Source organism: Mustela nivalis (genome assembly GCF_964662115.1).
Source record: "Mustela nivalis genome assembly, chromosome: X".
Taxonomy (NCBI): domain Eukaryota; kingdom Metazoa; phylum Chordata; class Mammalia; order Carnivora; family Mustelidae; genus Mustela; species Mustela nivalis.
This window is the reverse complement of record NC_139040.1, coordinates 94,806,503-94,830,662: the sequence shown is the minus strand read 5'-3', so window position 1 is coordinate 94,830,662 and position 24,160 is coordinate 94,806,503. Positions and strand designations below refer to the sequence as shown.

The window sequence follows — 24,160 nt, the reverse complement described above, 5'->3', positions numbered from 1 at the left end:
TGCCTAATCTACCAAGCCACCCAGGTGCCCCCAAAGCATGTATTCTTGACTTACTTTTAAAGTCTGATTGGTACATCCTCCCTTTTCTTGGGCAATGTACGATTCTTGGAACCTCTACCCTCCTCCCCTCCTTTATTCTATCATTGTTGTATGTATTCTCTATATGTTTTAAATATGAAATATTACTGTTAAGGTTGTCACCTACATGTTTAAGATTTTATTTCCTTCTCATTTCTTCCTGCATCCCTTACCTTCCTTTTTTTTTTTTTTTTTAAAGATTTTATTTATTTATTTGACAGACAGAGATCACAAGTAGGGAGAGAGGCAGGCAGAGAGAGAGGGAAGCAGGCTCCCTGCTGAGCAGAGAGCCCGATGTGGGACTCGATCCCAGGACCCTGAGATCATGACCTGAGCCGAAGGCAGCGGCTTAATCCACTGAGCCACCCAGGCGCCCCCCTTACCTTCCTTTTGAAACAATTTTCTTTTCTTTATGTGTGTCGGCTTTATTTATAGATCTGAATATGTCTTTATTTTATAATCTTCTGAAGTATGTTTTGAGGTTTATGTGTTGTTTTGCAAGTGGGCTTTCAATTTTTCCACCACCATTTGTTGAAAAGACAGTCCTTTTTCTGTTGAATTGCCTTTTCACCTTGTCAAAAACCAGTTGCCTGGGGCGCCTGGGTGGCTCAGTGGGTTAAGCCGCTGCCTTCGGCTCAGGTCGTGATCTCGGGGTCCTGGGATCGAGTCCCGAGTCGGGCTCTCTGCTCAGCAGGGAGCCTGCTTCCTTCTCTCTCTGCCTGCCTCTCAGTGTACTTGTAATTTCTCTCTGTCAAATAAATAAATAAAATCTTAAAAAAAAAAAAACAACAACCAGTTGCCTGTATTGGTGTGGTTCTGCCTGTTGATTCTCTATTTTGTTCCATTGATCTATGTTTCTCTTTTCTCCAGTATCACACTGTCTTGATTAGAGTAGCTTACTCTATTGTCTTGGAATTGGGTAATATGACTTTATTCTTTACCAGAATTATTTTGTATATTCTAGTTCCTTTCCTTTGCACATAACTTTTAGATCACTTTGTCTCTATGTACAAAGGAGCTTGCTGGGATTTTGAGTGGGATTGCATTGAATCTCTATCAATTAGGGAGAATTGATATATTAGTAATGTTTCCTATTTTGTGAACGTGGTATCTTTCTATGATTATTTTGGTGTTCTTCGGTTTCTTTAATCAGTGTTTTGTTGTTTCTACACACAGATCACACACATATTTTGTTAGATTTATACCTAAGTACTTCGTTTTTTGGGGGTACTATTATTGTAAGTGGTATTTTTTTAAGTTTCAGATTCTAGTTATTCACTGCTGGTATATAGGAATATGTTGACATTGAATCTTGAGCTTGAATATTACACTTACCAGTTCTAGTAATTTCTTAATTTAATCTTTTTTTTTTTTTTAAAGGTTTTATTTATTTATTCATGAGAGACAGAGAAAGGCAGGGAGAAAGAGACTGAGCAGGGAGCCAGATATGGGACTTAATCCCACCCCGGGACCCTGGGATCATGACCTGACCTGAAGGCAGATGTTTAATGACTGAGCCACCCAGGCACCCTAATTTCCTAATTTTAACTTTAACTTGTCACAGTCTGCCTTAAAATTATATTATACTATGTCATGGGAAGTATGGACCTTAACAAGAATGTACTTCCATTGTTCCCATTTTAGTCTTTTGGATAATTGCCATACATTTTACTTCTACATAAGTTATAAACCCTGCAACATTGTTACTGTTGCTTCTAAATCTTTTTTTTTTTTTTGAGAGAGAGAGAGATTGAGAGAGAAAGAGCGCGGGCCACGTGTGCATTAAGTGAGCATGGGGAGGGGCAGAGGGAGAGTGAATCCTAAACTGGCCCCATACCCAGCGCAGATCACAGCAGGGAGCTTGATCTCACAACCTTGAGATCATGATGACTGGACCCAAAATTGAGTTGTATGCTTAGCTGACTGAGCCACCCAGGTGCCCCTTTAAATAGCTATTTTACTTTTAAATAGCTTCTCTTAAAAAATAAGCTTTAAGGTAAAATTTACATATATTTAATTTCACTTATTTTCCATGTTGGATGAATTTTGACATATGTATACACTATGTGGTCCTTTGATACTGGCTTCTTTTATTCAGCATAATACCTTCAAGATTCATCCATGCTATATCAGTAGTTTATTCTCTTATTTTGATAAATAGAATTCCATTATATAGATGTATCATAGTTTGTTTACCCATTTACCCGTTGAAGGATATTTGACTTATTTCTAGTTTTCATTGAAACTATGAATAAAGATGCTATATAAACAGGTTTTGGTATATATGTGTAGGTTTTGGTATGAACATCAGTTTTCACTTTTTAGGGTAAAATACTTAGGAGTGAGATTGCTGGGTCATGTATGCTTAACTTTATACTTAATTGTCAAATTGTGTTTTAAAGTGACTGTACCATTTTGCATTCTCACTGGCAATGTGTAAGAGTTTCCAGTTGTTCTGCACACTCATTAACCCTTGGAATTGTCCCATTTTAAAAATATCATGAACCTTGAGGGCATTATGCTAATGAATTAAGTTGAAAAGTGGAAAGACAAGTACTGTATGATCTCACTATAGCTTTATGTGGAATTGAAAGAAGTAGAACTCAGAAGCAGAGAGTAGACTGGTGTTTGTCAGGGGAAATGTTGATCAAAAGGTACAAACTTTCACTTGTAAATGGATAAATTTGGGGGAATCTAATGTAGAGCATGGTGATTTTTAGTTAACAATACTGTATTTTATTCTTGAGAGCTGCTTAGTCAGTAGATCTTAAATATTCTCTTCACACGTTGTGTAACTCTTTGAAGTATTGGATGAATTTGCTAACCTTATTGTGGCAGTCATCTCACAATATATACATATATCAGATCATCACATCACAAACCATAAAGTTAACACAATGTTTATATGTCAGTTTATCTCAATAAAGTTAGAATTTTTTTAGCCATTCAAATAGGTATGTGGTGATATCTCTGGTTTTAATTGATTTCTGTAGTTTTATAATGGGTCTTATAATTGAGTCATAGTCCTTCAACTTCATTCTTTTCCAGAATTATTCTGACTTTCCCACTTTGTTTTTACATTTAAATTTTATGACCATTTCATCTGTATCTACAGAAAACTCCTGCTGGAATTTTGATTGGAATTGCATTAAATCTGTAAATTAGTTTGGGGAGAGTTATTTTAATGCTGTTGAATCTTCTGATTGATGAATACAGTATCTCTCACAGTATCACGTATTTGGGTCATCTTTGAATTTTTTCATTAGTGTTTTGTAGTTTTCAGCATATGGATTCTGCTACATGTACTTTGATAGGAGTTACACCTATGTAGTTCTTATTTTTGGAGCTATTATAAATGGTATTTTAAAATTTCGTTTCTAATTATATATTGTTAGGGTGTAGAAATGCAATTTTATTTTCTGTATATTGATCTTATATCTGTGACCTTGTTAAACTTGCTTATTAGTGAGATATTTTTGGATCAGTTGTGCTTTAAGGAGCCATTAAAGAAAAAAAATAAGAAAAATGTCTTCTATAATTGCCTATGCAGTTACCATTTCCAGTAGTCTTGTTTTGTGTTCTGCATCAATATTTCATCTGGTATAACTTACCTTAAATTAAAAAAAATTTTTTTTTTCTTAGACTGTAGGTCTGCTAATGTTGAATTCTTTGAGTTTTTGCATATCTGGAAAAGTGTACTTTTCACCTTTTTTTTTTTTTGAAGGATGGTTTTGCTGATTATAGAATTGTAAGTTGACAAATTTATTTTCCTTTCCATAACTGTAACGACACTGTTCCACTTTATTCTAGCTTACATTAGTTCAGGCAAGAAAATTTCCTATGCCTGTGTGCAGCCTAAACGTCTTTCTAGGCAGTAGGCTTGAGGTAATTTTAGGGCTTACAGCCTTTGTTTTCCCTTTCTCAAAGATTACTGTCATGCATTCTCAGATATCCAACGTCTGAAAACATTTGTTTCACACATTTTCTCTTGTTTTTTAGTTACTTCATTCGGAATAAATTTGGTCCATTTTTACTGCATCTTGCCTGCAAGCAGAAGTCCAAAGATCTAAGAATTTTAAACCTCGAAAATCCTTATAGCATGAAAGATTGAAATGTTAATTTGTATGTCATTGTAGTAATTCAAATGTGTGTCTTGTGTAGAGAAACTAGATTTAAGGTTTCTCCTGAGACTGATGCGTTCATACTTTATTTCACTGATTTCAAATAGAAATTTAAATATGAGCTTTCTAGAGACTTAAACTAAGTTGAAATGGTATTTGGATGGTCATTTTTCATATTTTATGTGAAAATATTTTAAATGAGTATTTAATGTTCAGGTCGTTTGATTTTAAATACAGATTTTTGGTACAGTATGCTCTCAGAACTGGTTTTTCAGATGAACTTTTTCAAATTAATGGAACAGATTGCAAAAAGAGCCACTAATTATAGGATATGCTGAATTGCTTGATACTTTATTACTTTTATTCTTTCAATCCCTGAGTGGAAAAATTTATAGTTATGATAGGCTGGAGCGGGGTTACCTTTTAGTGGTTTAATAGAAATGAACCGTTGTGAAATATCTAAGGAGTGGGTAATGCACCTGTTCCTTGATCTTTACAGTCAGCAAATAATATGATTGTGTTTTGCTTTAATGCTCATTCTTAACAGTTTGTAGATCACAGTGGCAGACCAAATTTTTCCTAGTAATTTTTTTTGAATGTTACTGATTCTTAGGAGTTCTGTATATTCTGAATGTGAATGCTTTCTCACTATATGTGTTGAAAAGTGTATTTTCCCAATTTATGACTTGCCTTTCTAGTAGTGTTGTGTGTGTTTGTGTGTGTATTTTATAAACTAAAGTCCCAAACATTGATGTCGTTGAATTAACCTTTAACCTTTTTCTCATGACATGCATTTTTTTTTTTTTGGTCTATTTTTATTTTTATTTTATTATTTATTTATTTTTATTTTGGTCTATTTTTAAAGCATTCCTAACCTATGCTGGTATCAAAGACATTTTGCTGTTTTCTTCTTAAATGTTTAGATAAATTTGATTTTATACATTTAGGTCTTCAATCCATCTGGCATAGGTTTTTGTATGTGTAGATATAGAAGTCTAAAGTCATTTTTGGTTTAGTCCAACCTTTTTTAGTTTTTAGCAGAGTAGTTGTGTCCAGGCTGCTTGAAGCCTTAACCCTTTTTCTTTTATGGCATACATGGAAAAATAGTTTGTACTAATGACCAGGAGAAACTACTGAAGGCACTTAAGATTGATGATGGTACATAAACAGTGGCTCTGGCTGATTGGTTGTGGCTGCCCTTGCCCCCTGGCTGATTTTTGCCTGGCAGCCCCAGAGGCTGAAGCTACCTCTCTTTCAGCAGCCCTGTTACACATTCCCAGTACATGTGTTAGAGAATGTTGGATGTAGAATATGAATCTCAGGGGCACCTGGGTGGCTCAGTCATTAAGCCCCTGCCTCCTCCTGCTCGGGTCATAATCCCAGGATCCTGGGTTCAGGCCCTGCGTTGGGCTCCCTGCTTAGTGGGAAGCCTGCTTCTCCCTCTCCTGCTCCCCCTGTTTGTGTTCCGTCTCTCAATATCTTTCTCTCTGTCAAATAAATAAAATCTTTAAAAAAATAAAAGAATATGAATCTCAGAAATGGAGTTATATGTATGTTTTTTATTTTGATAAGGGAGGGAGGGAATTCCAGATCCTAAATCCTGCTGGGCCGGTCTAAAAATTACACAGGAAAGAAACATAATTAGTTCGGTTCTTTCTTGACAACAGAAGAAAATATTGGTGCATGTTTATTGGGTCAGGGAGCTGGGGATTTTCTAATTCTGAACTTAATGTATATACTGTGAAGGAAGTGGTGGTTGGTTTTGAGAAAATAGGGAACCGTTTACATCAAAAACATGGTGAAGAATTTATAGGCAGATGGAAACTGGGAAGAGATACTCTGCAATAACATTATATGTAAAAGTCTTTTTCATAGAAATAACATCTGACAAATCATTTAGGAGAAACTGTTCATAATCCAGTAGAGAAATGTGTGCAGTCTAGGAACAGGTTGATAGTTCATGAAAGAAATAATAAATTTAGCTAGTAAATATTTGGAAAAAAGTAATCAACTGAAAATGAGCACTTTTGGAAGATGACATTGGTTCAGCTTGCTGGTGGGATTATTAAGGCTTATATTGTGCTTTCTCTTTGTGAGGAATTTATCCTAAAGAAATATAAATTTGCCATATTGTATTCATTGGGTAATAAGAACTTGGTTAACAACCGGTTACTCTTCAGTAGATACAAATTGCGGTTCAGCTGTTCAGTAAAATGTAGGAGTTGTTAATTTTGATGCAAATCTGTATGTTTTGACACAGTAAGCAGGTAATATATTGAATGAAAGAAATAGTACAAATCTTTGTATGCAGTTTTATATAAACTATTTGTATGCATGCATAGAGGAAAATTTGGAAGGGTGTATTCAGACAGATTAAAAAGTTTTATTTTTTTTAAAGCACTATCTTTGGGGGAGGGGCCTTTACTGTGTTGCAGTTTCTCTAGTTTTAGGGTTGTTCATTTATTTAGTTGTTAAATCTGAGTGCCTACTACATATTAGAAACTGTGGAATGCAAAGCAGGTGATTTTCAGTGGAGTTTGTGCTGATAAATGTAATGTCTCCTCTTTCCTTACCCCAGTGGAGTGCTTGGTCATTTCATTCTTTGTGGATTTATGATTATTTGACAAGTGCATATGCAACAAATGAATGCATACTTTACTACCAAAGATGTTAACTTGAACTGTGTATATTATAGCAAGTATCCAGGTTATAGCAGGTATAATAGATAAAGTTTTTGTTTTTACACCTTTATGTAGATTTGGCCTACTTATTTTTTTTTTTTTAAGATTTTATTTATTTATTTGACAGAGAGAAATCACAAGTAGACAGAGGCAGGCAGAGAGAGAGAGGGAAGCAGGCTCCCTGCGGAACAGAGAGCCCGATGCAGGACTCGATCCCAGGACCCTGAGATCATGACCTGAGCTGAAGGCAGCGGCTTACCCCACTGAGCCACCCAGGCGCCCCTGGCCTACTTATTTTTGTTGTAGCTGGCTTTCTTCCTGTTTGTATTTTTTTTTTTTTTTGAAATCTGAATTAAATGTATATAGCTGAAATGACAGGGAGAGTGATTGCATGTAAGGTTGTCTCTTTATTCCTCTAGATAAATAATAGATCCTGTGGAGTAGCAAGCAAATGAGGCAAAATATAAGCTGTAATACCTAGTGCTCTATATGGGAAATCATGGGATTACTCTGGGGTTTATTCATGCTGAAATTCTATCTTATACTTTACTTACCTCCAGATTTTAGAAGTAAATCATTTTAAAGATTATTCAAGACTTAATACACATGCTTGATTTGAATGAGGCTTTATAAATAACTTCACTGTACCCCGTCTGCATGGTGTTCTATTTGGTATGATACAGAAAAAATTACTTGTAAAATAACAAGTGTTTTGATACAACAGCTTTTTAAAAATTTAATATTGGCCCTCGGGGTGGGTATCTGTGTGTCCATGTGTGAACGCAGAAATCATTAGTTCATTTGGCTGCTTGCATAAACAATAAAGGTTTTTTTTGCCAAATACACTAAAGAGAGCAATAAGAACACGAGGTGAACTAAGGAGATATAATGTAGAAGATACAAAAGAGCAGGGTAAAACTATAACATTTTCCATATGTTTTCCACATGTTGTCTGAACTGGTATATTATCCTTTATATATATGAACAGTAGTGCTCTTCTGCTACACGTGGCTTTTGAATATGGGAACTTGGTTTCTGTTTGTTTGGGTTGTACTTGTGTTTATTTTAATGTTGCTTTTTTTATGATTTAAAATGAAGCAAGGTAAGAAAATTTGGTAAAGTACTGTGAGGCTCAATCTTTCTGTAGGATGTGCGGGACCAGGAAGTGGTGATTTTAATGCTGGTCGGCTTGGTGTGGAGGGAGCTAGTTTGTGGGAGTATAAGAGGGACAGTTGATTACGGGGTATCCTATATTGGAAATGAGTTTTGGGTCCCTAGGCATGGCTTGAGTTGAACAGCTAAATGCTTTAGAGGCTCTGGAACCCCAGGTAGTGTTTGAAACCAGCCTCTCCTAATTAGTGACTGTGACCTTGGATGCAGTATTTGTTTTCTCTATGGCTCAGTTTTTCTTTCTGTCTGTGAAGTAGGGTGTCTCTATTTCACCCTACTCTATTTCTCTATTTCATAGAGAAATTGTGAGGAGTAAATGAATATATGTAGAGTGCTTAGAATCATGCCTGGTACATATCAAAGACTCATATTAGCTATCAACACTTTACTTACTGAATTACCCAGTTTTGATTTCAGTAAGTATAATTCAGTAAGAATATTTTACAATAGCAAAGTATTTTTAAGAGTTTATTTGAAAAGAATGGTATGTAGAGTGCCATGATAGTATCTTGCATGATGCTTACTTACTCATTAGTATCCAGCATATCCACTGAATGAAGAATAATAGGTCCAGAGAGGCTGAGAAATCCAGGAGCAAGACTGAAATGCTTAAATTTTGTTATACTGACTTTATTGTGATGCAAAACATGTTGGAAATTGGAGAGAGGGAGATAGGGTAAGTAACAGATGCATGAGTTCTTGTATCTTCTCTAAAATGTTAAGTATGGGTGACAGTTAACTAGATTTCTTTTTCCTTTTTTTTTTATCCTTTTAAAAAACCTTTTATTTATTTATGAGAGAGAGAGAGAGCGAGAGAGAGCATGAGCGAGAGGGTGTACGAGTGGGGTGGGGGTAGAGACAGAAGGAGAAGGAGACTCCCTGCTGAGCACAGAGCCCAATCAGAATCTGATCTCAGAACCCTGGGATCATGACCTGAACTGAAGGCAGACACTTAACCAACTGAGCCACCTAGGTGCTCCACGCCCACGGCCCCCGCCCCGCCATTGCCCTTTTTAAAGTAGGCCTCTTGCCCAATATGGACCTCCAGTATGGAACTTGAACTCACAATCCTGAGATGAAGACCTGAGCTGAGATCAAGAGTTGGACACTTGCTTAACCATACATCCCTCCTTCATCCTTTTTCTGTGTGTTAATGATTATTTCATTAGGTGACTGGAATATTATTGCTCTTGTTTTTGTTTTAAATAAGGAAAGATGGCTGCATACTTTTTTATTTGTTTAAATAATTCTTAGGGACAGTTCCAGGCTGCTCTAGAACTCCACTGTTCTAAGAACTTAGGTTTTCTGTTTTCCTATGTTCCATCATCCACTTTGGCTTCTGACATTTAGGTGCTTCCAGCTAGGGGAAGTAGGAGTTGAAACAGTGTGTGCTCTTTGTTTGCCATTGGCCAGAGCTTAATCATCAGGCTACACTACACTTACAAGGGTGGCAGAGGATCCCAGTATTTATTCTGTAAAAACATGTCTAATTAAGCTTAGGGGTTCTGTTAACAGAGAAAGAGAGGAGAAAGGATATCAGGGTAATCTAGAATCTGAAGCAAGTTGCAAAACAATGTTTATATAAATATGTAAATATTAATACCAAGGTAGGGAAAATATATCTGCTTGCATCTGCACAAAATGGTCTTGAATACAGTAGAAAATTAAAAAAACATTTTTGCTTCTGGGTGGCTGGGGTTAGGATTAGGGGACAGATTTTTCACTTTATACCTTTTAGAATTGGTGATGTATACATTTTAACTTTTCAAAAATAGTAAATATTAAGTATGGAGGTCTGATATATATAAGTTCAGGTATAAATATGTCATTAAGAACCAATAAGCCTTGGGGCGCCTGGGTGGCTCAGTGGGTTAAAGCGTCTGCCTTTGGCTCAGGTCATGATCCCAGGGGTGCTGGGATCCAGCCCTGCATTGGGCTCTCTGCTCAGCAGGGAGTCAGCTTTCTCCTCTCTCTCTGCCTGCTTGTGATCTTTCTCTGTGTGTCAAATAAATAAACAAAATCTTAAAAAAAAAAAAAAGAACCAATAAGTCTTAAGATTATAATATTTGTGTGTAACACTTCCCTCATTAAAAAAATGTGGTGAGTGCTGGCTTTGGCAGCACATATACTAAAAATGTAGTGGCTTGAAATTTCAAAAAATGATTTAGACTTAGGTAGTTTGAAAAGCAGCCAGGCAAAGGCATTGGGAGTGTCAGGAAAGGGCAAGAATTATCATTATTTATGAGGCATATTTCTGGGAAAGATAATCAGCTTTAACAATGCAAAACATTTTTAGGGTTTGAGGGAAGCAGGTCAAGATACTGAATTTCTTTAGAAATTTATTATCGAAATTCAAAGTGAATAAACTAATCTTGAAATTAAGTCAGGAGAGATACACTCATATGTATGTGTGTTTGTGTGTGGATATGTATTATATATAATATTAGACATTGTATGCTTACATTGTGGAAGCCCAAGAAATCTTGAAAAAAACCTGCAGCTCAGAATTAGATCCAAAGTAAGAAGTCTCTTTTCTAACTCCCACTAAGATAGCTTAATAATTTATGCTTTAATTTTTTGTACAGATATAAGCCAGAGATGGCCCATTTAATTTTTGGCATATTTAAGTTTTCCTCTTTTCTGATTGAACAGTTAAACTTCCTTGTAAGTTACACCCATTCATTGGTCTGATGCCTGCCTGGAGCTACGCAAAGTGCAAATAATCTTATTTCTGAAGAGACAACTTTTTAAATTTTTGAGTAAAGCTTTAGCATCCCTGATGATTCTCCCCAGTTAAACTTAGTTAAAATATTTTTCATACAGTTTTTCCATCATTCATCAAAATTGTAGCCCTCTGTAAGTTATCACCTGTTAAAATGTGGCACTCAGAACCGGTGATAATGTTAGAGATCTGGTCAGAGTAGACCTTGGCAAGCTGATGATTGGTGTTGATTTGTATAATATGCTTTTATTAATTCGGGTCATGAATGCTTTTTTAGTAGCCATATTTCACGGATGACATGTTGACCTGTAGTCTGCTTAAATCCCTTACAATCCTCTTTTGTAAGTCAACTGGCTGCTGAACCATCTCGTGTATCTGTGGCTGGCTTTTAAGAATTAAGGGCAGGACTTGCATGCTTGTCTTTAATATAGTCAACCTAAAAGTTTTTCATTTAAAATCATTGGGTATTTAAATCTACATTAATTTTCAAAATAAATAAATAAATAAATAAATAAATAAATCGATTTTCTCGACTTTAGCTAATCTCCTAAATTGGAAGAAAAATCATTTATTTAAAAGTTCCCTGTATTTAACAATTCTAAAATATTAACAAGTGTCCTGTTTCAGGTAGGCCCTGACCAGTTCATCATACAAGACTATAATGTTTAAGCCTTTTTTTTTTTTTTTTAAAGATTTTATTTATTTATTTGACAGACAGAGATCACAAGCAGGCAGAGAGGCAGGCAGAGAGAGAGGAGGAGGAAGCAGGCTCTCCGCGGAGCAGAGAGCCCGATGCGGGGCTTGATCCCAGGACCCTGAGATCATGACCTGAGCTGAAGGCAGAGGCTTTAACCCACTGAGCCACCCAGGCGCCCCTGTTTAAGCCTTTTTAATGTTAACATTAAAAAAGCACATGTTGGGACTCCTGGGTGGCTCAGTTGGTTAAGCAGCTGCCTTCTGCTCAGGTCATGATCCCAGCGTCCTGGGATCAAGTCCCACATCGGGATCCTTGCTCCGCAGGGAGCCTGCTTCACCCTCTGACTCTTCCTTCCACTCTGTCTGCCTGTGCTTGCTCTCGCTCGCTTTCTCTCTGACAAATAAATTAAAAAAAAAAAAAAGCACATGTTACACGTCTGTGTTCATAAGCTCTACGCTTCATCTGTCAAGGTTTAGAAATAGAGGGTAATGACAATATCACTGTTCTGAGGTAACTGATTTTTCAGATAATAAAGATAAAGCAGATACTGAGCATAAATTATATTAAACTTTGTGGAAAATGGTACTGTAATGGGAGAAAGACATTGAAGTTCTCTACCTAGCTGGGAGGATCTTAGTTTACTCTCCTTTGATTCTGGTATTTAACGATTAACTTTATTTTCATTCTCATTGGTTTTTCCAGTAGGTGGTAGGGATTATGGGTGTATATATCACTAACTATAAACAGCCATAGGATGTAACAGTGATTTTTGTGAAAGGCATTGTTCATCCCCAGGGCAGGATACTTCATTATTTTTATAGGCTTTTCATTTATAAACAGAACTTTTGCTTTCCTGATATGTGGCATAGGGATCAAATATTCAATTATTTTTAAACTTTAAAAAAATATCTAGCTCTACTCTGCCCATTAATGTGTGTCTGTTTAAATAGAAATAAAAATTAAAATGAAATAATTTAAAAATTGACTTGCTGACTTCTGCTATCCATGTTTTAAGTGCTCAGTAGCCATATGTGTCTAGTAGTTAGCTTATTGGGCAACACAGATGATAGAACATTTTTATCATTGTAAAAAGTGCTCTATTGAATGATGCTGATATAAATACAAATGATTTAAATGCAAATTTCTGACTATCCTCACATTGAAGGTAGGGTGAATCCTAGAGGAAATCATAATCTTTAAATGACTTTTATAAGATTAGAAATGTTATAGGTTAATTATGAAAAATCTAGAAACATAGGGAAGTAAAAATAACAAAGTTTCTGCGGGACTTTCTATTAACATTTGTTTTATATTCTAGTTCTTTTTCTTCCTCCCCATGTGTGTACACGTGGGGATGATTTTACTTGTGCACATTTCAAGTAAAAAGAGCAAGAATATAAAAGTAACCATTTTAACAGTAAATATTTTTGCTTTATAGACGTTTCCTAAACTTTGTTCTAAATCTAAACTATCTTCTATGTTTGTAGTTAGCCTTTTGACTAAAAATGCTACTATAAAAATACTGTTTCATTCTGGATTATTGTACGAGTTAAGAGTATAGGAAATTATCTCCGGTTATTTATTTTCCTTTAAATGCTCTTTAAAAAGTTGTATTAGCCTGTATCTAATATCAGCATTTACCTCAAACCCTTCAAATAAATTCATGAAATTTCACTATGAAATGGTTACACAAGGCACTTGGAAACTTCATTCTGACTTTTTGCTCATCTCCATCCCATTTGATGTTTGGCTCTATCAGCATCATCTTTGACCACCAAGATTAGCTCATAGCTAGCTGCATGTTGGCTTTGTTGGAAATTTTATGAATTTGTTAATGAAGCTTGAGAGTATAGGTAGACGAATTTAAAATCTGCCCATTCTGGTTTTTACCTTATGTTAATGCTTTGTGATAATCAGAGTTATGTATAGTATTCATTTTGGATGTGTTCCTTTGTTTTATGGGAAGTGGAAGATAAGGCAGTAAGTGATCATGGTAGTGGAGTTAAGGTATGATGGTAAGACGGAAGTATAGGTGTTGCCATCTTTTTGCTTAAATCATTACATTTCTTCATGTTTATATCTTGAATCCTTTTTCACTATGAAACCATATTTGCTTATAAATTTAATGCTCATCAGCAATAAGAAATTACCAGGGAGGAGTAGGAAAGGTTTCTAAATAACTAAGAGTTTAAGAAAAAAAAATAACTATTTTAATTGAGTGTTTAATTTACAGTGCCATTAGCTTTAAAGTCATTCATTTTATGTAAAATTAAGAATTGTAATAGTGTAGCCCAGTAATTTTGTGAATTTCTCTGGTATTAAAAAGTACTGAAATATATTGTATTTTTGTGCACTTAACCATCTGCCGGATAGGATTATATATGACGTAAATAGGATCTTGAAATTTCATGCCTCCAAATTATAGTAATTTCTGACACTTCAGTGTAGTATTCAGACTCTTTTAATTATAGGGAAGCAGAATGAATAGTTTCTCATGGTTGTGATTTGGTACATATGCACATGTAGATAGCTAAGAGTGGAGTAGGAACTGAAGACAGCCCTTTGTAAAATGTCAGGCTTTAAGGACAGTAAAGTCATCCCAGAATTTGCCTTGTTTAGGATGGCTTCTCCAAACTTGATGAGTATGTATATATGTATGTGCTTTGCATAGGTAAATTTTAGGATATACATTTTGAAACTGTCCATCAGAGGCCCTATATTTTACAAGAGAGTAAAAATCAGAACATTTTAAGTGGGTACTTTGCATCAAATGCTCTTGAAGTGATGGTGAAAGGGATTATTTAGTAACAGAAACTATTCTAGTTCCTTTCTTTGTGGATACCAAATCTGGGAATGTACCCAGATATTTGAGAAATCCTATACATTTCTTTCTTTAGTGACTCCAGGACGCATTCTAACACATAAGAACATTGTAGAGTAAATTGTTAGCAGGTAACTTTTGACAAAACTATTTGGGAAGCTTGAAATAATCCTGAAAGAGTGCTTTTTACTTAGCGAAGGAGAAAGTAAAGAAGCAATTACTAAGTACCTATGGAATGATAAGCAGTGTGATAAATGCTTAGAGAAGTATTCTGAATTGAATCCTTTTGTCTGCCCTCTGAGTGTTATTAAAGTGGGAGAGGCAGAGAGGATAAGTTCCCCAGGATCTCCTGTAGCCAATGAGAACTGGAATTTGTTAAGACTCCAGAAGTCTGTTCTTTCCATTGTTCATTTTCTCTTGCAGTCTCTGGGATTACAAAAAAGAATAATATGCTTAAAATAGTGTGTTATTTTTTTATTCAGGGAAGAAATAGAGTGAGTACATTTACATGTATTCGAGTAAGGGTGAGATGAAGACTAGAGTTAGAATGGGCTTAAAGCACATCAGAGATGACGCTTGAAAGGCAGTTTATGGGGGCGCCTGGGTGGCTCAGTGGGTTAAGCCGCTGCCTTCGGCTCAGGTCATGATCTCAGGGTCCTGGGATTGAGTTCCGCATCAGGCTCTCTGCTCAGCGGGGATCCTGCTTCCTTCTCTCTCTGTGCCTGCCTCTCTGACTACTTGTGATCTCTCTCTGTCAAATAAATAAATAAAATGTTAAAAAAAAAAAAGAAAGGCAGTTTATGGTAGTTTAAATTGATAGAGGTTATGACAAAAAGTTGTTCAGTATAAATGGTAGCTATTATTCTTACTCTGGAGATTATCTGAATTTTTACGTAATTGAATAAAGTTCTTTCAGTGTGCGGGAAAGGTGGATATTATCTGTTTATATCAACAAGTACCACCATAATAGTTTAGATTTGCAGCTTATGAATAAAGTTATCAAAGTGCTCTGTATTTGGCAAGTATTTCTGTTTTAGATAGGAAAAGCATTTATGCCATGACTTAGTGGCTCTTCAAATAAATACTTAGGTATCTAAAGAACACTGCATTGACTGTGTCTGAGGTTGAAATGAAATATATTGATTTCTTGGGTGACTGAATAGAGGATATACGCATTACCTCAGAAAGGGAATACATTTTAGGGTTTTACCTTTTTCTTAAATGTTTGTATTTTTTATTTCTAGGCTGTTCGCTGCTACGAATCTCTAATCTTAAAAGCTGAAGGAAAAGTGGAGTCTGATTTCTTTTGTCAATTAGGTCACTTCAACCTCTTATTGGAAGATTATCCAAAAGGTAATTTTTTCCCTTATTCACTACTATTTGATTTATATATATTTAAAATAATTATAGTTGTTTGTACTCTACCGAAGATATTACCGTTTTTATTTCTAAGAAATTGTAAGCTTGTGAACATCCTAAACAATGAGGAAGAAAAATGGGGTAGATAGAAATGTGAAAAATTCATGTAACTCTATGTAAATTATCAATAAGTTGACCAGTTTAACTGATAACCATCACCTACCTGTGCACTACCACTTTGTTCTACCTTGTGAAAAATCCCTGCCCTTTAAAAGCCATTTAAAAGCTCTACCATAGTAGAAAGTGAGCCATAGGGGTTCCTGGGTGGCTTAGTCATTAAGCATTTGCCTTTGGCTCAGGTCATGATCCCAGGGTCCTGGCATCCAGCCCCACATTGGGCTCCCTGCTCAGCAAGGAGTCTGCTTCTCCCTCTGTCTCATCCCCTTGCTTCTGCTTGCTTACTCTCTTAAAACGTAAGATTTTTAAAGAAAAAAGAAAAAAAAGGTGAGCCATCTATCGACACTTTGAAGAAGTAACAACGACTCAATATTTCCCCTCTTTATCCTGACTGTAAAACTTCCATTGTAGCTAGAAAATAATTTGAATGAAAATCTGGTCTGTAGTCATTGTAATGATAAGCAGCGCAGAGAGATGATCATATAATGAGCTTGAGCATTGGAGAAAACAGGTTTTTTATTTACTTGGAATTTTTTTCCTGTAAGAAATGAGTTAAATAATTCAAGACAGTCCCCTAAGATGTGTCCCTTTTGTAGTACCATGCTGCTGATGCAGATGACTATTCATTTAGGAAGAGAAAGCACCCCCAAATACCACCCACTCTTCTAATATCAAAGGCAAAACCTATAGCAAAGAAAAATTGTATCCTTATAAACAAGAACATTTTAACCTTCTGATGATAGTGAACATCTGAATGTAGACCAGATAAACATAGTATACTTGCTTTCCACAACTTTATTTAGTGGGCAGAACAGCTGGCATGTTTCAGGGCTGGACTGAAGGATTGTTGCTGTTTAATGTTGATATTTTATAATGCCACTCTCATATTAGGTCAAATGAGCACTTTTCCTAGTGAAAATTCAGTTTTTGTTTGAGACAGGTGTAATATATGTGGGGTTTGAAGTTAGGCTTATTTCTCAGCTCATCTCCATTGTTTACAGTGGCATTATCGTTAGCATAATGTATATATAACCTCAGAGCTTCAGTCTTCTAATCTGAAAAGCCAGAGATAAAAGGGTTTGGTGATTGTTATGTGAAACTGGTTAGTACTTACGAAATGGCTTCAGGATAATAGGTATTAATAATTACTTAACACTGTTAGATTTTTTAATTAAGACTAACTTATGTAAAGGAAACCGTTTTACACAAAAGTACACACATTCTCTCTACAATATAATTTTTAAATTCTGCATCTTGGAGAGCATGCTATTTTGTGTGTGTGTGTGTGTGTGTACATACACACACACACACACATATATATATAAAACTCTTTAAAACTTAATTAACCTATGAACTTAACTATATTTCCCATTTATAAAATGTTTGGCTGTATGGGTATGAGTCTAGGGATATTTGTTTTATTCTTTCCTGGATTTTTTTTGGAAGTAAGGTGGGACATATGGCAAACTAGCTGGCAGGGAGTAATCTAATAAGATGGGAGCAGAGAATGGTAACTTAAGGATTTAAGTCCTTGAAAAGAGGTGCTTTGAGACCCATTTACAGTCATGTAGATGAACTGGCCATTGATAGCTAGGCAGTAGTTCAGTTATTTGTAATAGGAAGAAGAGGAAGGTGAGAATGGATGCGGAGGTATATATATATGTATGTATGTATGTATGTATTTTAGTATGTTGTAGTATTTCAAGCTGATGGCTTCTGTTACTTTGATTTTTTTCTTTAATTTTCCTTGAGTCTTTATTGACCATATTTCCAAGTTACAAAAAACATTCCTTTTTACATACTAATTATTGAATTCTTTCTGTCCACTCTTCGCCATCTTCCTGTAAGTTCAAAATTAGAGCCCATTTCTAGTAGGCCTGTCCACACTCCCATCACCCCTACCACCAGTTTATGGAGACATTGTCACCTTAGGCTGCTTCCTCCTCCTCTCTTTGGAACCCATTGCAAGGTGAGAACCTCCAGCTTCAGCCAAATAGACATTTAATTTTGGAGAACAGATTATAAACCATAACTTTTTAGGGAGTACACATAAGCCATACAGTGAACATGTGAGTAAATTGCTCAGGTATACGTATGTAGGGGACTTACTGGCCCATTATTCTGAAGACACTTCTTTAGTTATAGTACTGAGTCCTCTTCTTTGTGTGAAATTTTCTGATCTTGGGGTTCCTTGTGAAAAACTACTTCTACTTTTGAAGTACAAAATCGTAGAATCTGTTTTGTGTACATTTTGGACTGTACTTTTTATCCTTATTTGTCATTGTGATACCATCTTGCTTCCTGCCTTATAGGAATTCCTAAACATTTCTGATCTGCAGATGGTATACTTTATCATTACTGTTACGGATTTATTCATTAAAAAACATTTTCTGTCATGTCAGATGAATTTGAAACAGAAGGAAAAAAAGATTTCCTAAAACAGGTTTTTTTGTTTTTTGTTTTTTGTTTTTTTTTTTAAATAAACCTTTCTGGTTTGTAATATGTTTGAAGAGTTTTAAAAAAATTTTCTGTCACTTAATTTGGTCATTTGGCTTCTAGGGATTTATTCTTAAAAACTAATTGGTTGGGGCGCCAGGGTGGCTTGTTCAGTGAAGTCTCAGTGCTCTTGGCCTATTTGTGGGTTGGATTCCTTTGGATTGAGTTCAGCATACAGGATATTTAGTAAGGAGTGCCTTTAAGATCAGCACTTGTGGAAGGTAGAGGGGTAAGAATCGGGTTGAAAAGAGGAAGAATTGGACAGAGGTGAGAAGTTAAGCTGTGACAGCCTTGGCCAATTCCATGTGGAGCCTTGGAGCTAGAATGGCCCTTCAGAGCTATCCCAGGTTGGGTAAAGATGACCAAGTCTTTATACTCCATCCTTTTGATACTGGGTATGGGCCAGCCTGGGAGGGAGTGTGACCTTGGGCAAGGTGGCTCTGCACCTAAAGCAGCTCACTGTTAGAGGCTGTCTGCAGGCAGGACTCCTGTTATTCCTTCCTAGAAGTGAGATTTGAATGATTTTTTAGAGTTTCCTGTACTTCCTTTGCCACTCCTAACCCTGAAACTAACTCATTAGCCTTTGCTGAACCAAACAGCTGATGGCGCTGTTAGACTGCCTTAAGCCATGAGATGGGACAGTGATTTCTCTTCTTTGGGTTGGAAAACAACCTGAGAGATGGAGAACCCTGGACCGAAGGACAGGCGTATATATTCTTGCAAATATATGTGATGGACCTTAGTAGTAGTATAATAGAAATTATATGTAATATCTGTAAATACGTGTGGCAAACTATAGGTAAGGACAGTCACTAAGTTAATTGCTTAGAAAATTAAGTAGCAAATTATCTCAGAGTACACATCAAAATTCTAAAAAGAAATTATGAGGTAGGAGACTTGGGTGATAGTAAGAAATCCTGAAGTAAAACAGTTAGTTGAAGGGGAGATATAGTAATAACTCATTCCTGATATTAGCATGAAAACCATGAAAATTTAAAAAAAAATAGTTTCTTTGTGGTTTGTTATGAGTTGGAAGTTTTCTCTGAAATTCCCTCCAGTGATTGATTTTTTTCTCCCTTTCCTCCTTCCTTCAAGTAATTTTCTCATTTTGTTGCATTGTCTATCACTTTTGGACAAAATATATTTTGGTTGTTTTAGTAACTCAGCAGTTACAGATGGCTAGGGTGAGTTTGATGCCAAGAGTTGCTAGTGTGAAGAAGTCTTAAGTCAGAGTTGGTGAGCTCTCTTTGTCTTCTCTTTGTCGTTCTTAGGTAGAATGACAAGACTCCATCCTAGGATATATAAAATATAAGAACATAGAGTGGTTATTTTCCAATAATAGATCTTCTTTGGCTTCTTCAGAAATTACCCTTTTCTTAATCCTTGCATGATTTCCTCTTTATTGTTGTAGCTGTTAGAACTGAAGGTTGTGATTCTTTTTTTTTTTTTTTAAGATTTTTTGAGATTTATTTATTTATATGAGAAAGAGAGAGTGTGCACGTGTCCGTACAAGTTGGGGAGGGGCAGAGAGAGAGGGATAGAAGGAATCCCAAGAAGACTCCCTACTGAATGTGGAGCCCTGTGTGACCCTGGGGCTCCATCCCATGACCCATGAGATCATGACCTTAGTAGAAATCACAAGTCAGGCACTTAACCAACTGAGCCAGCCAGGCACCCCTGAAGGTTGTGATTCTTTTACTCTTTGTTTAAAACGCCTTTCAGATAGAATCATTGAAATTAGTTTGCATTGTATATATTTTTGCTATACAATACAAATTTGTGTTGAGATAGTAAGATAAAATGAAATAAAAATACAAAATACTGACCTATACAGGCACATAATATCCATAGATTGGATATTACGTATGTCTCTAAAAACCCATTACAGTCAAGGTGATTGTTCATATGTGGTCATTGCATTTACTCATTGCATCCTGTTTCTTTGTATAACTTCATTTAAATGTATTTAGTGGTTTTCAAACTGTGATATCTATGTTTAAAAAAAAAATCCCCAGTACTTCCACTCCTTCCATTGCAATTTGGGAATCACAAGTTTTGTTCAGTTCACTCATGGTCTAGAATTAGAAAATGCATTTGAGAAGTATCCAAGAAAGCAAAACAGTGACCATAACTGAGGTTGTCGGAATCCTATGTCTAGGCAATAAGCATAAGTTATAGTAGCTTAAAGAACCAGAGAGCTGTTGCAGAACACATTGAAGGAACTCAAAGCATATACTTTGTTTCTGTTATAGTAAGCCATATGTGAGGTGCTAAAGATCTTGAGGAGTATATTAATTTTTTTTAAGGTTTTATTTATTTTAGAGAAAGAGATGTGAGAGCAAGGGGAGGAGCAGAGGGAAATAACCTCCAGCGGAGTCTGACATGGGGCTCCATCCCACCACTCCGAGATCATGACCTGATCTGAAACCAAGAGTCAGATGCTTAACCAACTGAGCCACCCAGGTGCTCCAGCTATATTAATTTAATAATGGCAGTGTGCATTAATTATAGTTGAAAGTCTCAGTGAAGGTGCTGATGAAGCAGTAAAAGATTGTTTCTTTGCTTTTCCAACTTTCTGTCTGGTTGAATCTGTAATATTAAATCTTTGCAAATGTGTGGAGAAAAGGAGATGGGAACAAAGGTCTGTTGTGGATACTGTTCACAGGGTTTCTCAAATGTTAGCATGTGTTTAATACGTATTAATGCTGCATAAAAGGGAAAAGATGTGTTTTGGGCAGTCACAATTTGAGAAGGCAGAAAGCGGAATTTGAGAAGGCTAGTGAGCGGAATAAATCAGTCATTTATATATAATGAAAGTTAATATAAGCTCTCTAAGATATCATTTATCCAGGGTATAAATGTAACCTTTCAGTCTAGCATCGGATAACAAATGAAATAAATCAAATAAATCTGTTGACCTAATAACTTTAGGCAACCACAGCCTGTTCTGGCCTAAAGAAGGCAGTCAGTGCAACTGACAAATTTGAAGAATGTCAAAGAAGTACATCCTTTCCTTCCATACCTAGACACATTGGGCTAGGGGGTGAAAACAGAAATGCTGAGTTTTGTCTGCAGTTAGTATACAGTCTAATATTAGGAATATAGACTGCATTTTAAACCTTCCTTCCTTGCATTTCCATCGCATGTAACTCTGCAGAAGGTTCCCTTTTTTCTGGCAAGGCTATCACCTTTAAACTACATTGTTGTTTCTTTTCATCCCACACTACACGTATGGACTTGTCATCAGGCACACTGTCTTTCTCTTGTTCTGATAACCTTAACTCAAAGCCATAATACTTCCAAGCATGAAGTTTCTGGTATCTACTGAATGTCTTAACTCTCTTTACTCCCTCACTGTATTTCTCCGGAAATCTCTCTTTTTTAAATTCCAGACAAATTATAATAAGACTTTGAACTTCTCTTTTTATTCTTCAGTTACACCTTATTCTTTTACTGAAAAAACTCTTTAGGCTGCTTGTAACTTACAAGGAATTAACTTTAATCAAATAGCTGGATGTCCACTCATCATCAGGGATATGTAAATCAGAACTATAGTGACATTCCACCTCACACCTGACAGAATGGCCAGAATCAACAACATAAGAAATAATGTGTGGGTGAGAATGGTGGACAAAAGGGAACCCTTGTTCATGGTTGGTGGGAGTGCAAACTGGTGCAGCGACTCTAGAGAACAGTATGGAGGTTCCTTAAAAAGTTAAAAGTAGAACTATCCTATGATCCTGCAATTGCACTACTGGGTATTTACTCCCAAAAGACAAAAACACTAATTGAAAGGGATTCATGCATCCCCATGTTTATTGTAACCTTATATACAATACCCAAATTATGAAAGCAGCCCAAGTGTCCCATCAGTAGATGAAAGGATAAAGAAGATATGGTATATATAGACAATGAAATATTATCCAGGCATGAAAAAGAATGAAATCCTTCCATTTGCAACAGCATGGGTAGAACTAAGGAGTATAGTGCTGAGCAAAATAAGTGGAAGACAAATACTATATGATTCCACTCATATGTGGAATTTAAGAAATAAAACAAACGAGTAAAGGGAACAAGAAAGAGGCTAACCACGAAACAGACTCTTAATTATAGAGAACAAAAACTGATGGGTACCAGAGGGCAGGTGGGTGGGGGTACGTGAAATGGGTGATAGGGATTCAAGAGTATACTTACCATGATGAAAAAAAAAAAATAATAAAAGGCTTAATGTCAGTCTTTTAGGAAGTGGTGAGAATGTATGTTTACCTAAAGCTGCTACTTTTCCTACCGTCTCCTTCCTGGGAGTTCTCATTTGATAATGTTGACCATTTCCCAATTTTAACATAAGTACATTTATTTTAACATTTATATGAATTAATATGTTCATTGTTTAAAGAAAAATATTAAAAGATCAATAACCATAGAAGGTAAACAGCCTGAGAACAGAGCCATGTGTTTGCTCACATCTCTATTTCATTATATCTGGCATGGTGCTAGCCACTTAATACTTAAGAAATATTATGTGAATGTATTAAAGACCCATTGGTATTTTATCATTGAGAGACACTTGTTTTTAAACATTTCTGATGCAAATCTTCAGAGACTTTTCTATCACAATAAATTTTCAACATTTTAAAATTGAATTAAACTCTGCTACTTTCTTTAACCTGGTGTATCGTGTTAATTTCTCCATCTGAGAAACACACTATCGTTTCCATTTCCTATATAGTATCTATTTTATAGGTAGAAGAGTTCTTTATTGTCTGTGTAGACTGTTCTTTCCTTTTTTGGTACGAACTGTTGTCCATCCTTATAGCTAAATCTTTGCACACATCCATGTTTATGTTTTTAGAAGGATTACTTTGATGTGGTGGGCTTACTGAGCGAAGGTGTGTGTGTGTAGTTAATCCTTTAATAACATGGGTTTGAACTGAAAAGGTCCACTTAAATGTGGAATTTTTTTCAGTAAATACACTACAATACTGTAAATGTATTTTCTCTTAGAATTTTCATCATATTTTATTTTCCCTGGCTTACTTTATTATAAGACTACAGTATATGATACATGTAACAAACAAAATATATGTTAATCGACTTTTTGTTGTTGTGGGTAAGGTTTTAAGTCAACAGTAGGCTATTAAGCAAGTTTTTCAGGAGTTGAAAGTTAAGTGTGAATTTTCTACTGTTGTGCAAGGATTAACTGTATTAAAACTTTTGACACTGCTAAAGTAGGCTGCAAAAATTTTTTTACTAATTTATGCTTACAGCACTAGTAGAACAAGAGAACTGCCTACTTCCTTAAAATTTTGCCACTTTTGGCTATTTCCCTTATTATAACTATTAACCATTATTATTTAGTTTTATCATTTTTATATGTGAAAAGCTGTATAGCACAATTTTGAAGTTAAAGGAGGGCTATGTGTAATACCCTCTCCCATCTGTATAGGTCATTCTTTTATCCTTGATAATTTCCTTTTTTGTTTCCTCCTCTTCTATCTTCCCAAGGTAAAGGGTAAAATAAAGGAGATTGTGTGAGAAAGGTTACACTTAAGTTGTTATAATAGTTAAATTTAACTTCTCATTGTTATTTTTTGCATTTATTTTTTCTAGACCCAGCTTCTTTGCCAGTTTTTAAATACTCTTTTAAATTATATTTTCTTCTTTTTTAATCTAAAAGACTAAATAGTCTTGTTTAAAAATGAAACTCAAAATTATGAAAAAATAATTTGAGGTCTGTTCATAAATAAAGTTGGTTCCCAGGATTAAAAAGATCTGAGCTTTGCAATTTGGTTGATAGAGAGTGGATATTAGTATGTTTGGGCACACCATTTTTTGTTA

General features: G+C 35.6%; 1 protein-coding gene across 12 annotated transcripts in view; it reads left to right on the top strand.

Annotated features, from left to right (window-relative positions):
- LOC309856735 (lysine-specific demethylase 6A) overlaps positions 1 to 24,160 on the top strand; it is a 179,235-nt gene that overhangs the window by 51,501 nt on the left and 103,574 nt on the right. For all 12 annotated transcript variants that reach the window (XM_082718217.1, XM_082718210.1, XM_082718218.1 and 9 more), the window contains one exon: positions 15,535 to 15,643. In XM_082718217.1, coding sequence (XP_082574343.1) covers positions 15,535 to 15,643 — 109 coding nt within the window. The remainder of the gene's footprint in view (positions 1 to 15,534; positions 15,644 to 24,160) is intronic.